Source organism: Cuculus canorus, chromosome 1 (genome assembly GCF_017976375.1).
Source record: "Cuculus canorus isolate bCucCan1 chromosome 1, bCucCan1.pri, whole genome shotgun sequence".
NCBI lineage: Eukaryota > Metazoa > Chordata > Aves > Cuculiformes > Cuculidae > Cuculus > Cuculus canorus.
Window position 1 is genome coordinate 126,789,707 of NC_071401.1, and position 14,701 is coordinate 126,804,407.

At 42.5% G+C, this 14,701-nt stretch overlaps 1 protein-coding gene across 5 annotated transcripts in view; it reads left to right on the forward strand.

Moving 5' to 3' along the window:
- Positions 1 to 10,185, forward strand: part of PRR5 (proline rich 5) — a 92,999-nt gene extending 82,814 nt beyond the window's left edge. For 4 of the 5 annotated variants that reach the window (XM_054056215.1, XM_054056211.1, XM_054056223.1 and 1 more), the window contains 2 exons: positions 6,101 to 6,239; positions 8,771 to 10,185. In XM_054056215.1, coding sequence (XP_053912190.1) covers positions 6,101 to 6,239; positions 8,771 to 9,321 — 690 coding nt within the window. In that variant the 3' untranslated portion in view covers positions 9,322 to 10,185. The remainder of the gene's footprint in view (positions 1 to 6,100; positions 6,240 to 8,770) is intronic. The other variant, XM_054056240.1, reaches the window with a different exon arrangement.
- The last annotated feature ends 4,516 nt before the right edge of the window (positions 10,186 to 14,701 follow it).

The following is a 14,701-nucleotide window of genomic DNA, read 5'->3' on the forward strand; positions in this document are numbered from 1 at the left end:
GGTGATGAATGAAATTATGGAGCTGGAGCCTTAGGGAGCCAACGACCACCTAGTTGCGCAGAGGCAAAAGCTGTAAACAGTCTTGCATTGTAGACAGAGTTAGATCTCTAGCAGTTGGATCTCTAGTCAGATCTAGCCTCCTGCATGCCACTGTCACTCTCCACTGCCTATGAAAAGAAGAACAGGGTATTAAAAATGAATATAATACAATATAGATATAAAGAGTTATGCTTGTGGTTATTTCATTACCCTCCTAAAATAAAGCAGGGACACTTATTAATTGTTTTGGTTAGAAAAAGTGTGGCAAATGGTACCAAAAAAGAGGCTGCGTTTCTGGAAACCTTGCAAATCACATGGTCTACACTTAGATACAATGTTTATAATGGCTTAATTTATTTTTTGTTAAAACATATGTTCCTTAAAAATAATCTTCAAAACAATCTGTCTGTTACACAGTATGCAAAAGGTTAAATCTATAAACCTTAGCCTCAGGTAGGTTTCAAAGTTGAATTTGAGGAGGACTGTTCTAGTCCTTAATGCCTGCCTGGAGTAGGGTCCATTTCAGGATCACTTTGAGGCTAAAGAAGTCCTATATATTGAAAAAGTAGGCTGTGGCCTTGCGTAGGGTTACTAAACCCCCTGCTATCTTTCTGAACATATCGTGTTTATTAGCAGTGCTCAAAGATAAATTTATTCTTTCCCCTGAGCTTTCAGATAAAGCCATTGTGTTCTTCAAAAGCTCAGTAGGAGTGTTTGTGGTTAATTTACTAAATTAACTGGGATGGTAGCCTGAGTAGTTTGGTGTATCCTTTCTCTCTGGAATCACTTATAGTTTTGACTCACCAGGTTTGTTCCCAAACATAGGGAATGTTTTGTGCAGTGATAGGGTTATGCACGTGCTCAGTGTTGCAGTTCAGCAGGTGGAGCAGTAACTTCATAAAGTAGGTACTTCAATAATCCGCAGTCTTTAGGTTATATGGCCCTTGTGGGAGTGCTTACGGATCTGCATATCAAAAATTGTAGTGCATAGGGTCATTTTAAAACTTTCGAAGTGGTATATACAATTCTTTGTTTCCAAATTATTTGATCAAAAGTTAATGAAGTAAGGGACTTGTATACAGTGTTACATGTGGAAATACATCTCCCTTCTTGTTGCTGTGTATAGGTCTTTTCCATGTGCAATGGTATTTGCGTATTCAGGACTCAAATCCCCATTATCAATTCCTTGAGAGCAGGGCAGATTCTTGTCATAATATTACATTTTAACCCTTCTAAAGGTAATGAGGTGCATTTCAAAACTGTGTGACCAAGATGAGGATATGATCCAGCAGCTACAGTCTTCCCAAAGTACTAAGGTACTTGGCAGCTATTTCATATTGAGCTATTTTGGCCGTCAATTCTGAAATAAATAGGTCAGGAAAGGCTTTTGAAAGAAATTTAATAGTTACATCTAACTCTTGCAGAGAAGCATGAAACTATTCTGCTAAAATGAAATTGGGTTCATGAAAGGTCATGGTTATCTTTTAAAGTAAGTTTTTGCGTGTCTGCAGAGCAAATATTGCATTAAAGATAAGGGTAGAGTCTCTGTTTTACTGACAGCGCTCCAAGTTTTCTTTTCTTCTCTCCTCCAAATTATGATATAGCTTCCTGCAAGTTAAATGTCCAGCCTGCTAGATCTAACTTTTGCTTTATTGCTGTGTAGTGACATACCAAACCATGAAAGCATCAAGCAGTAAGAATAAAAAAAAACATGAGCTGCCAAAATAACAGGAAAATACTTTTTTTTAAGTATTTTATTGGTAACTTTTAAGTACTGTCAACAGATTTTTCAGAAGCTATTGTGATGTGGATAACAAAGCCAAGTTGTCTTTACTCTAGAGCTAATTTTACCTTTATAAACACTCTTACAAATTTGGCAAGGGTATAAAGCAGACTCATATATGTTTAAGTCTGTTATAGATATCCGTGTAGGTAGACACATAGATGTCTTTACAGGCGTTCCTATCTATCTATATTTAGGTATAGGTATAGGTATAAGGTATAAGGTATAGGGTATAGGTATAGGTATAGGTATAGGTAGCCTTTTTAACCATACCTTGCTCCATCCTGTACTTGCACCAGAAGTACCCTCCCAATGAATTAGAAGGGGTTACACAAGCAAGTGATTTTGTATGTGGTACAATGGATGGAGTGGAAACCTCCAGCAAGGAAAGAGTTTAAATGCATCCTTGGGTCTGACAGCTGAAGTAAAACAGAAGCTTCTCCCAGTCTGCTAAAGTTGATGTGTTTTAGGAGGTGTTTCATTCTTCCTGAAGCTCCTTGCCAGCCGCAGTCCCATACACTGCCAAATTAGAGTACCCTCTAAAGTGAGGTTTACATGCCGCTTGTGGTAATGAGAATTGGCAGGTCAGTTACAATTTCAGACCCCTTCTCTAACCCAGCTGTGCTGGATACTAGTATCAGTGAGGCAGTAACAGCTGGGACTCTGCAAGCTCCCCCCAGGGCAGTGGGATCAGCTGGGTCCTGAAGCCCCTGTTGCTGTGGGCTTGCTGTTCCCAGTGCCCCAGTTGTGGCTGGCTCGAAGGTGCCAGAGCCATAACCAGATCTGACCCTAGCTGCCCTTAGGCTGCACCAAGGGCAGCACCAGCCATGCCTGGGATTCACTAAGGAAGTGAAATTGGAAGAATTGCAGAATTTGAAAGCCCCACTTTCTCAGAATAGTGTTGTGGGGCACCCTTGCCCCGGTTACTGCCTTTGGTATATATCAACTAACCTGTTGTGGGTTGACGTAAAAACCTGCAGCTACCTCCTTCCTGGGCCATGATCTTAAAGGTCATGGAGAGGAACTGGGGCTGCCTTATACCCTATGACCCAACCTTTGACAACCTACATCCCAGATCTAGGGTCAGAACACTTCCCTGCCAAGTCATGTTGACACAGGTGTAGCAAGGACCAGCTGGCTCTGGATCAGGGGTCATTTGGCTTTGTGAGTGACACGCAGTGATGGCAGTAGGGTAGCGCCCTGCCCCTCGGTGGAGGCTGCAGCCAAGCAAAGGTGGCTCTGGCTTTTGCTCTGAGCCTGCAGGTGCTCCTCTGGGCCACTCCATCTGAGGTAATCTGTAAATAAGTAATGGTCCGATCATTGGAAAGTTTGGGTTTGGAAAGCTGACTATTGGGATGTACTTGGTTAAATAGAAGCCTAAAGGATGTTCGTCACTGAGTAACACAGCAGAAAGAAATGCAGGAAGAGCGCACTGCTACAAGTTCAGGGCATGGTCTGCAGCCTGATACACTCCTCCAATCAGAAACTTTTCATCAAGAAAAGGACTTAAAGGGACTGCACCACTGGGTGCTTGCAGGAAGGCCTGGAACAATGGCTGATGTAGGAAGGATGTTGCAGGTGGATACAGCACATTGGTCCCAAGGTGCAGAGCAGAACAGAAGTCACCATGGGTCTAGTAGACTCCAGATGTTTTATGACTCTTCAGTATGTTTTGAAAAGCATCCTGTGGATGATTGCAGAACTGAGGATAGGAATAATGGCAGGCTGTGTTAATAGTGGTTGGGTTCACACTGTAAAGGTAGTATTTTGTGGCCTCTTCACTTCTACGGTGGGAACTAAAAGAGGCTGAAGTGAAAAGAGGGGTGGAGATTAGCACCACCATCGGGAGAGCAGAAATGAAGGTTGAGGGCAAGACTGAAGAAGCTGATGCAAGTGGTTATGGAGTTGGGATTTTAAAAGTAGAAGCTGTTTCCTGGGAGCAGTGAGGCAATGGGCTTTCCAGGGACAGCAGTTGTGTGACAGCAGTGGTGGGGACAAGGCAAATCAATACCCCAGCATAGCTGCTCCCGGGCCCCATGATGGAGGGATGCTGCAGCAGCTAGAGTTTTGGGGTTCAGTCTCCATCCTCTCTGCTCACTCCAAGAGCCTGCCCCAACCCAAGGGAGCTGCTGGAAGCCTTCTTATATCTCTGCCAGAGTGGCAGTTGATGCAGAATACAGCTCAGGCTTTCGAGGTGTTCATCAAGGAAGGAGTGTATAGCAGAACAAAACAAGAGGGAAACAAAAAGATTTTTTCTGGCGTGTAAGGCCTATAGGAAATCAGATTGTGTTATGATGCCACTGGACAAGAATACTGCTATCACTCGTAGAGTGTCACAGTTATGCTAATTGTCAGTTATTTTGTGGGCAGCATGGTACTAGTGAATTACTGGGTTTCACTCCCCACAGTTGATGTTTAGCTACCCTCTTTCACAAGTATTAAAGATACTTAAATGGCAGAAAATTAAGTAAAGCCTTAGCACACAGTCTTGGCATGAGCAATGCAAAATATCACTGGCTTTTGCCGTGAGTATTTTGTACCATGTTTAGGAGACTGGTTTCAGAAGTAATTGGAGTGGGACCCTAGAGCTGATGGCCTTTGCCAGTGAGCAGTGAGCTTGTTGCAACCATGAATATGCAGTAAGGTAGCAAGCGTGCTGCCCTTCTGAGAGCTGAAAAGATCTTGGTTAAATCCCAAGGGCAAATCCTTTTTCCCAGGAGGGTGAAATCTGAGGCGGATCCCAACATGATAAAAATTGAGCCCCTTCCTCCTGTTGTTTGAAACGTTTGCTATGGGCCAACGATGAATTTGAAATAATATGTGCACCTTCACCAAGTCTTCTGAATTATTCCTATGTTATTTTTGTCTGGTTTAATTGGTTGAATATGTATGGGGTTTTTCTGCTATTTGCTGTTCGCAAACACTGCGTATGCTCTTGTATTCATATTTCTATTTGCAGCTCTCCGAAAGTTTTACAGTACATAGCATATCCCCACAGATAGTTATTCATTATTTAAAACCTGCTGAACTGTAGTCCAAATTCTATCAATTCTCTCTTGGCCATTATTTATTTTCCATTCATGAACTTTTATCAAGTAACGGCAGGCGGCTTTCATGCAGTGCAGCAGCAAAAAGGCATTCGCAAACACAGTGTTGCAGACTGATAGTCACTCATAGACACCAGTTGGTGAATCATCCTGAGCAGCAAATACTTCCTGAACATCAGAATCCTTTCCCATGCTGAGGGAAGTGTTGCAATTTTACTCATTCAATCTGCATAGTGCTCTCTGGAGGCTTTCATCCCAGCTTCTTTTTAGAACAATTCAGGGACATACTAGGAAATCTAGAATTCTGCTAAATTCAAGCAAACTTCTTGCTGAGTATGACATTTAGGATCTTAATTCTGCAACAAGATGTGGCAAACATATGGCCACACAGCAACACACTAAAATGTGAATTTACTTTGGGTTGCAAGATGAATCCTACACATAAGTATACAGGGCTCTGCTCAGAGAATGCGGGAGCACCCACGCTGCAGCTGTAAGCTGAGAGGAGGCTACAGCTCCACAGGGTTTTCCTGTCACCTCTGCAGCTTTATAAGCTCATTTGTGGGTGGAAGTGCAGAGTTAAGAGCTAAGGGAAAAGATTTTGGCTATGGGTGAATCTTGCCATGGTAGTTGTAATATAACTTTTGCCTGGATGATGGCAAGTGCCAGGAAGGGGGTGAGGAAAGAGATACAAACCTCTTCTCTGTAGATATTTCTTGTTGAAAGTGTCCTGGAAAAAATATTTCTGAGTCTCAGTTTCAGCTATTTTTTAACCCTGTTGGTGTTGCTTAGATGGCAGTGACACCCTGTGGTACCAGCTGCTAGTGCAGCACTCAGCGGTAGTTCATTCTGGAAGTCAGTATAATATTGTGATAACAAAAAGTCCAGCGATGTTTTTAATTCATCTTCACAGACCACATTCTCCATCCTTCCTCATTGCCTTTGCACTAAGCAGGATGAACCTTTCTGCATTTGAATGTTCTGGAAGTAGCTACTGCCTTTTTCTGAGCATTTATGCAGTGCCAGCATGGATTGCCTCTGGTTCAGCTCACATCTCTTGGCTTTGCAGTGAAGGGAATCAGCTGTTGAAACAACCCAGTATTGCATAACAGTGCAACCTTTACTGTGGAACAGAGTGAAAATGCTTGCTGCCTTTCTGCTCACACAATGAGCGAGGAAAGCTTGTGGTTGCAGTGGACAGTGTTCATCTCGGGTATTTTCTCTCCTTCAGGGGGTTCACGAGTCAAAAGGTGTGACTGAGGATTATTTGAAACTGGAATCCCTGATCCAGAAAGTTGTTTCTCCTTACTTGGGCACATATGGTCTGTATTCCAGTGATGGACCCTTCACGCACTCTTCATGTATCTTGGGTAAGAATAACAGAGCCTCTGTTTGACACAGCACAGCGGGCTTCACCAAAACCTTGGCCAAGGGCCCACAGGAGAGGAGACTGCCAGTACTAATGCCATGCGGTCAGGCTCATTTTCTAAGGCCAAAGGCCATACTCTTTGCAATGTGCAAAGTCACAGTGAAACTTGACAGTGACAGAAAATGAAAACAGATTGTCATAATCAATCTGTGAATCTAGAGTGTGTTTAGCATTTTCATTCTACCTTTTAATGAGAGACCTTTTACACAAAGTACTTTATGGACAGTAAGAGAAAGAAGCAAGAAGCCATTTCTAGAGTGTTGAGCAGTGTCTGTTCATTACTGCACAAAGATCATATAATGCTGCTTAAAAGCATGGAAGAAAGTAGGAATTTTTCTTAGAGAAGACTAAGTGATAACCCTTTAAACATGTAAAAGATTTCTGCAGAGTGGAAGGTAAAAAACCTGTTCTCCATCTTACTGGAGGTAAGAAAACCAGAATGGACCACACGTGGGTAAGGGAAATTCAGATTACATGGAAGGAAAATTCTTCACTGCTAGAGGCATTATATACATGTCACAGACATAGGCATCCATAAGAGCAAGGAAGGTAAACATGGTCCTGCCTGGTGGCAGAGGCTGAATGAGTGACCTTCTTGAATCCCTTCCAGCTTATTTTGTATGATTCTTTGAGCTCTAAAGCTTTCAGTAACTTCTGCGAAAGCAAGAGTAGGCCAAGATGAAAGCCTATTGAATAACCCATGTAATAATCCATTCTCTTGAAAATGCAAGGGGGATACTACCAGCGTAAATCGAAAAGGAAGTGTGTTAATACCCAAATATTTTAATGTAAATACTGTGATGGCCTGAATGAATAAAGAAAACAGGAGAAGATAAGTTCAGTTTTCTGTTTCCTATGCAGCCAATATAATGTGTTTGCTTGTCAGAAATGGTCAGTAGGGCAGCTGGTTTCCCCCTGAAGCTGAATGGAAAAATAGTTGTATTGTATTAGGCTTTAAAGAAACTTTATCAGTTTTACATGAATAAGGGGAGGCCAGTTATTTGTGGAAAGTGGCTCAGGATTACATCTTTGCCATTAAAAGGCCATAAACACTTAAATGGAGCCCCAGGTTGGCATTTTCTGAATACAAACTTTTGTGTGTAAGGACAGCAAAAAAAGATTAAAACTCCAGTGAAGTGGGTTGTTAGAAAATAAGTGTTCTATTACATGACTGCAGAAGATGGGCAGGTTTTGGTGGGCCAGGCGCTTCCCCTTGTTGCATCTGTGACTCTTGCCAAGACTTGATGTGACCAAAAAGCCAGAGTTCCTGTGCCAAGACAGACCCAGGGAGCTATTTCTGTTTGCCAGGTCAAACTCCTAACAAGGAAAAAGTCCAAAAGTGAACTTGGCTCAGTTGATTTCACTGCTGAGGCAGAAACAACTGCAAAGTACAATCTTAAGTACAGAACTGTTTTTTTTATTAATACAGCATATGATTGGAATTTGTGTCCAGGTAGGCACATAGTTATACATAAGTACAATTTTAGACGATCCTGGCATTTGTAAAGGAAATTGCGTAATTTAGAGGGTAACATATACCAGCATCTTGATTAAAAGTGGACAGTTTATACGCAGAGGCTGTGGTTGACTTTCTACTAGAACGTAACTCATTTCCCTTCTCCAGTCATACCCCTTCCATGGGGGTGGAGAAGTGATGGTACAAGGGGGAAAGCTGAGACCTATTAGTCACACCACATTTGGGTTTTAGCACCTTTGAGAAAGGAAGTCTGCTAGAGGTTTCATGATGATCATTTTGGTCTAGCTGCCGGAGAGCACACCAGCCCTAAAGCACGTCTGATGCATTTCCGTGCTGACTTGCTGCCACCTGCTGCTCATTCTTTGGAAAGAACCCACTTGGTCAAAGGCAGCACTCATTTGTTCCCCCAAAAGGTTGCTGAGGGCACTGCTCTTTGGTTAACATTTCCGAATGCTTTTGGTGCTCTTTCCTCATGATTGTCTCCAAACGATTATTTGAATCTAAGTTTTTCCAGAACTATTAGTAAGACTTCCTGTCTTAATCCTTGTGCCCCAAATTTGACAAAACCTGATTTTCCCAAAGTGGCTAGAAAAGTTAAGATTTCATTTACTAGAAATTAGTTATAACATTTATAGCCTGAAGAAGAACAGAATTCTACTTTAAGTTCTTGTCTAAAGAAAGTATTTCCAATTGTCTACCAGGTTTCCCAGAACATTTAGTTTTACTCCAGCTGCTGAAATATGAATGTAAGGGAATCTCAGCTATTATTCATAAAAATAGTATTGGGGTTTTCGATATGCTGAAGAAATCTAGGCAATTTGAAGCTTATGGATCTATAAAACCAGTAAAAAGTATTCGTTTATAGAAGTTTTTGTCATTCAAGAAAAGCTCACAGATATTCAGGCTTTGACTTTTCTTTTGAACAGTCATAACCATTAGTATCACAAAAATAGGAGTCTTTGTAGATATTACTTTGGATCTTTCTCTATTTACAGAGAAGCGTTTCTTCAGGCGTTCAAAATCAGGTGACATCCTTGCCAAGAACCCCGTGGTGCGATCAAAAAGCTACAACAATCCACTGCTGACGCCAGTGGCCGAGTATGAAACCGAGGGCATGGCTGCCAATGGAACAGGCATCCGAAGGCACTCCGTTTCAGAAATGACCTCTTGCCTGGAGCTCCAGGGGTACTCCAATCTCACCACCATCATGGACAATGGTTCCAAGAGCTCCATGACAACCACAAAAAGCTCCCTGTCTGGAGACCAGGAGAGGCCCAGCACTGGCTCAGTGCAGTGCTCTGGCAAACTCAGCACAGTTGAGCAACAGAAAGGACTATTCCACTCAATGGACAACCCACATAGGTCTTTTGAGCTGGAGAGGGACCCTTCCTTGATTCCAGTTCCCTCTTCAAGCCCTGAGAACATTGTGGATCAGATTTTGGAGTCAATCGACTCTGATTCTGAAGGCATTTTTATTGATTTTGGCCGAGGCTGTTCCAATTCATCAGCATACAATGTGGACGTGAACAGACAGAGCATCATGTGAAGGACATCAGACACAAACCCTGGGTTTTAATATTGTATATGAAAGTTACTAACACATTGAGTCAGACTGTGAGCAAGCTACATTTGTCTATACATAGAGGCAGAACCTCTGTTGTAGGTCATCACAGCTGTACTCACATAAACAAACACAAGTTTACAGCAGGCAGGTATCTGCTGTGAGGGGGAAGAAACTCCAGACACTTCCCCCCATCCCTGTCACTCTGCAGTCTGGTTTCCTCTTGTCTTTATAGGGATTCACAAACTGACAAGTGTCTGGTAATATGCTATTAGTGCATCTGGCAGTGTTTATTCAGTAAAACTGCCTAACAAATAGCTGTGATCACTTTTAATTTTCTCCAGATTTCCTGTAGACAGCACGTTGCTCTCTGAACTGTAACACCACAGCCAGAGTGAAAACATGCCCTTTTTAAAACTTAAAACCAACAGAGGCTGTGGGCTTTCATGCCACAGAATACAGTGATAAAGAAGTCTTTTTAATCTTTTTCTTTTACATCTTGTACGCACTCCTTTGCCCAATGGTGAGTTTAGAGTTCTTGAAGAAAGGCAAATAAACACAAATGTGCTACCTGGTGTCATGCGATGCCTAGTGTCTCATGTTCTGTTTCACAGCCAACACCTTGTGTCTGTGAGAGAGTTGTCTTGAAACTGGCTTTTAAGGCCATGTTGATTTGTTCTAAATGTGGCACTTCCAAGAAATTTGTGCACTGTCAACTCCTGGAGTATCCATTGTATGGAGAGATTCCAGCAGAATTCAACTTATTTGTTTTCTAAATAAACAAAAATATGTCCTCTTGGTGGAAATCCTCATTATATATCTATATTCTTAGAAATACCGAAATACATGTACTGTCAATTATGTATTGATATTTGGGAAGTGGAAATCTCATACTGATCACTCCCAGCTCTTTGTGCCTTGAAGTAACATGGTGTTGTAAAAGTGTTGTCAGTGTTTTTACAGAGAATTGCACATGATACTAAGGTGAAATAGAAATGCAGATGTGTGATAGATCTTTGATCAGATGGTTTTACAATGAAGAAAGAGCTGCTTGAGGTTTCTTCATTCTAGGCATCTCCTCTCGAGGAGAGTCAGTTGGCAACTCCTGAGCTGCTCAGCAGAGTCAAGTCATCAGTTCAGTCTGGCAGCACCTGCTGCTCAGCTCAGATGCTCAAGGACTCTGCAGCTTCACTCTGCACTTGCACTGCTGACCCCAACATTTGCCAGACACTTTCCCAGGTTTTGATTATATTTCTATGTTCAAGGCCCTGCTTTTAATACTTTCCTTTGGCCTCACTACTTGATCTTTTGGAAAGTGTGAGCTCAGTCTTTTGCTACCACCCTGATTCACTGCTAGAGGTTACAGCTTGCAGATAGATGTACAGGCTCCCCATAACACAGATATTTGAGAGCCTCAGAAAACAGCTGAGGCAGGAGTCCCATAAATGAGGCAGGGGTTTTGTGTCTGCTTTCCTTCTTTGTGTTTAGCATGTTTAGCTGTGCAGCCTCCCCTACAGATAGGCACTTAAGTTAGGGCATATTAAGTTTGTTTTATACAGAGATTAATAATTGATTATATGTCCCAACAGTCTCAAACCTAACATTCAGGGAACACACCTGGTTGGGACAATCTGATGTGAGGCAGGGTGAGTGCAAAGGGGCTTAACATCAGCTGGCAGAAATGCAGTTGCAGCAAATCATACCCCCAGCAAGAGCAACTCCAGTGCCTGTGGGAATCTTTGAGGTCCAATAAATGAAACTGTTTAGAATGCAGGCAGTAGCCCTCCAGATGTGCAACTAAAAGTTGCGGATTACCAGGTCACCCATTTGGCCACTTCCTGGCCATGGTGATGCCTGTACAAGCCTTCAGTTGTATAGCGGGGCGCACTCAGGACTACTTCACTCTTGATGGGGCCAAGTACGTTGGCAGCTTGCTCAAATTTGAAGTTTTATGAGGGTTCTGTCAACTGGTTGGCGCCACAAATGGGAGTTTGCCCACCCTCTCATAGCTGTGGGCATGATGAGCCCTCAGTCTCAAGGCACATTTGTTACCACATTTGCCTCTGTGGAAGCAGCAGGAGAGACAAGAGGTCTCGTTGAACTTGGATCCAATACATTATAGGATTGGTGACGTCCAGAAGTGTCCTAAAGAAGTATAGGCGCCCAATGCTGGTGCCCTCAGCTTCCACCCTTTTTCCTTCTGACAAATGCTTTCTGTTTCCTGAATGATTATTGAGGTAGGAGAAAAAGAGTACCCACAGCCTTGTTCTAAGGACATAGTGCAGTGGAGGAGAAGATAAGATTCAAGCCCTACAAGAAAATTTAAAAACCGTAACGGATCAAGGCCTCTGCACACCTTCCATTTGGGAACATTAACTGTAATAAGAGTTACGTTACCTTACTTCATTACCTAAGAATATTTAAGTGCAGTTTTAACTGAGAAGAGAAAGACTGCTAGGACCCTTTCCACCTGAGTTTTCACATTGCTGGTGCCCTCCCCTATGATAGAAGACCTCAAATTCCCTGGTACGCTGGCAATGAAATAACATCTCCCACCTTGCATGCATGGAACTAGTGAATGAAAATCCTCCTCTGACTGTTTTGAAAGGTTATTTATATACAGGACTCAAGACAGTGGCTTATTTAAGAGGAATATTGCTAACACACCCCCTTGAAATCTCAGAGGTCTCAGCAGAATTTAGGCAACAGTTTTGTCTTCAATGTTTCCTATTGGCCAAGGCAGGCAGCCTGGTGCCTGTTTTAAAAGCCTGTTCTTGGACATTTCACCATCTCACATCTGCAGCGTAGGGAACCGGCTGTTCCAGAGGATTACAGTATTGCAGCCCTGTCCTTTCATCTAGCCTTTACATTTCCCTTACACGTAAAGTGAGCTCTTTAGGGTCAAAACTCTAGCAGCCAGAAGGTCTTCTATAGGCTTTCATTAGCAGTACATAGACTCTTTAACACATACAGACCATGGCCCATTCACCAGGACCTCATTGCAAAACAGAACAGAAAAGCAAAGCAAAGCTAAGTAAAACCCAGCCCTGCCCCACTGCCCCCGACCCTGCTTCCAAAACTGATTACCAGCTGTGATAGGGTTGAATGACTATGTAAGGAAATCGGGTTCAGCACTGTTGGGATTCCTTACTTGTTAGGTGTGGGGATGGTATGTGTGTGCTGCTGAGGTGAAGTAAAAGGTTTATATTGATCCTCTTTAGGATGAAGTGTATCTCAATTGCCTTCAATTAAGGTAAGTTAACCTGGTGATGTTATAATAGAACAGGCTGAGCTCTGCTGTTGTTCTGGTTTAGAGCTTGCTAAACTAAACTTGCCTCTGTTAGCAAATGAGGTATTTATAAAAGCATTTTGTCTGCTATGCTAAAGCTCTTCTAGTGGGGTAAGAACTAAAGAAGGAGCAAATGCTTTCTGACACTTAAGGGTTCAAGCTGCAGTTTTAGGGCTATTTATTAAAGAAAACATCATAAACTCAGCAGGCGTGTTATGAAGAGCCTGAAAATCTGAAATCAGAGTGCAGTTCCCTTTTTGCTATTGTGATATGGTGGCATTTTGTTTATATTGAAATATGTACGGACATGTGACTGTAAACCAAAAAACTGGGTTTGGTAGTCAGGCTGTTTCCTATGAAGGCCACCAATTGTCTCAATTGTCCTCGGAGATGAAGTTTCTCATCAACTTATTCCCCAAGAAGTGGTATAACTCAGGGTGCTATGTAGAAAGATGTAGGTGGAGCTGTGCTGTAGCTCTGTGCTTTGAGCCTTTGTGCAGGTCTGGTTTGTAGTCACAGGATCACATGCGTGAATGTGCAAGGTGTGAGAGGTATGGAGTCATACAGTCATGTGAATGACACTGAACCAGGAGTGCGCAGGCAATCAAAGCCCAGTGTTCAGTGACTTAAAATGCTGCACAGGTGTGAGACTACCTTAATTTGTGATCCTTCTACTGGTAATCACAATGCCGATGAATTGGGGATGTGGTCATCTTAGAGACAAATCATGGAGTCACTGCAAAGGAAAAATGTATATCAAAGAGAATAGTGAGGTTCTTGCCGAAATATATTTATAAAGTGATGGCTTTTAGCTTTTAAGTGCTGCTACATAGCAGTGTCCCAGTGCACCAGTGATACTCAAGCTCTGTCCCTAAGGGAACATTCTCAGTATGCCAATTATTCCTCACCACCCTTCCTTTGTTATGATAAACCGTGGCATTTTGCATCCTAATACAAAACTCAAAAGCTCTCTGCTCTTTCCCTGCTTGGGACACATTCCAGAACCCTACTAGGGAGATGCAGAGCATGAGATAGCACTTAAAGCTCCTGTCATCTGGCACTGCAGGGTGAACATTATGCAAGCAAAAGGAACTGGGAGACTAACCTAATGAACAGCTGCTGAGCTCTGTGGAGAAGTAATACAGCTCCCTGGAGCACAACTGGAAATAGCAGAATAATTGCCTGCAAATAATGCTGCCCAAAGACCAAAGAGTGTTTGTTGGTTTTTTTTTTTTTTTTTTTTTTTTTGTAGAAATGGAGAATATGGATTTCCATTATTCAATTAGCTCTTGGTAAGCTGTTTTCGATAGTGGTTTTGACAAAAACAAATGCTCTTGCTGATACCACCTGAACCACTGAGCCATGGTGACAGAAGAGCCATGGGCCACCTTCTTCTAGGACCACCATACAGACGTGATTATATGAAAATATCTGATCTCTCTCTAAAGTTCTGGTTACAGATGTATGGATTGCCCCTCTATTAGGACAATATCCTGTAAGAGCATCTTGGAAATAAAGCCGTCAGAAAGCTCTTAGTGTTATTTTTAAGCTGTGGTCTGCAGAGGTGTGACTGTCATTCCAGAACTTTTCCCAAAGTACCAAAATTTGGAAGGGAGGAGCAGAAATGCAGGTATCAATTGAGCTGGCAGTACTGCAAATAGCATGCAGCCATTCTAATAATACATAGATCCTCTCCACTATGCCCTCCAGGAAAATAAAATGTTTGGTTTACAATAGAAGTCTTGTTTGCACCTTTCCACAAAGGAAAAAATACCCTTCTAAAAGGGCAGTAAGTGTATTTTGCCTTTAAGTGGCTTCTAACATAACTTGCTCTTCCCGTGGTGTGGTAGCCACTGTAACAGATTGCTGTGTTCAGTGGTTTGCAAGTTGCTCGACTCCTCTGTCCGTGCAAAGGGAGGAGATGGTGGTTAGGGGTGGAAGGGCAACCCAGCACCTTCAGCTGTGTGAAAGGTGCCAAGAAAGCAGCTGTGCTATTGTGTCTCCTAATATCCAGCTCGGATTGGTGCTGCCCAATACATTTTGTTTGTCCTAACTGGCAGCACACTTCAGAAAACC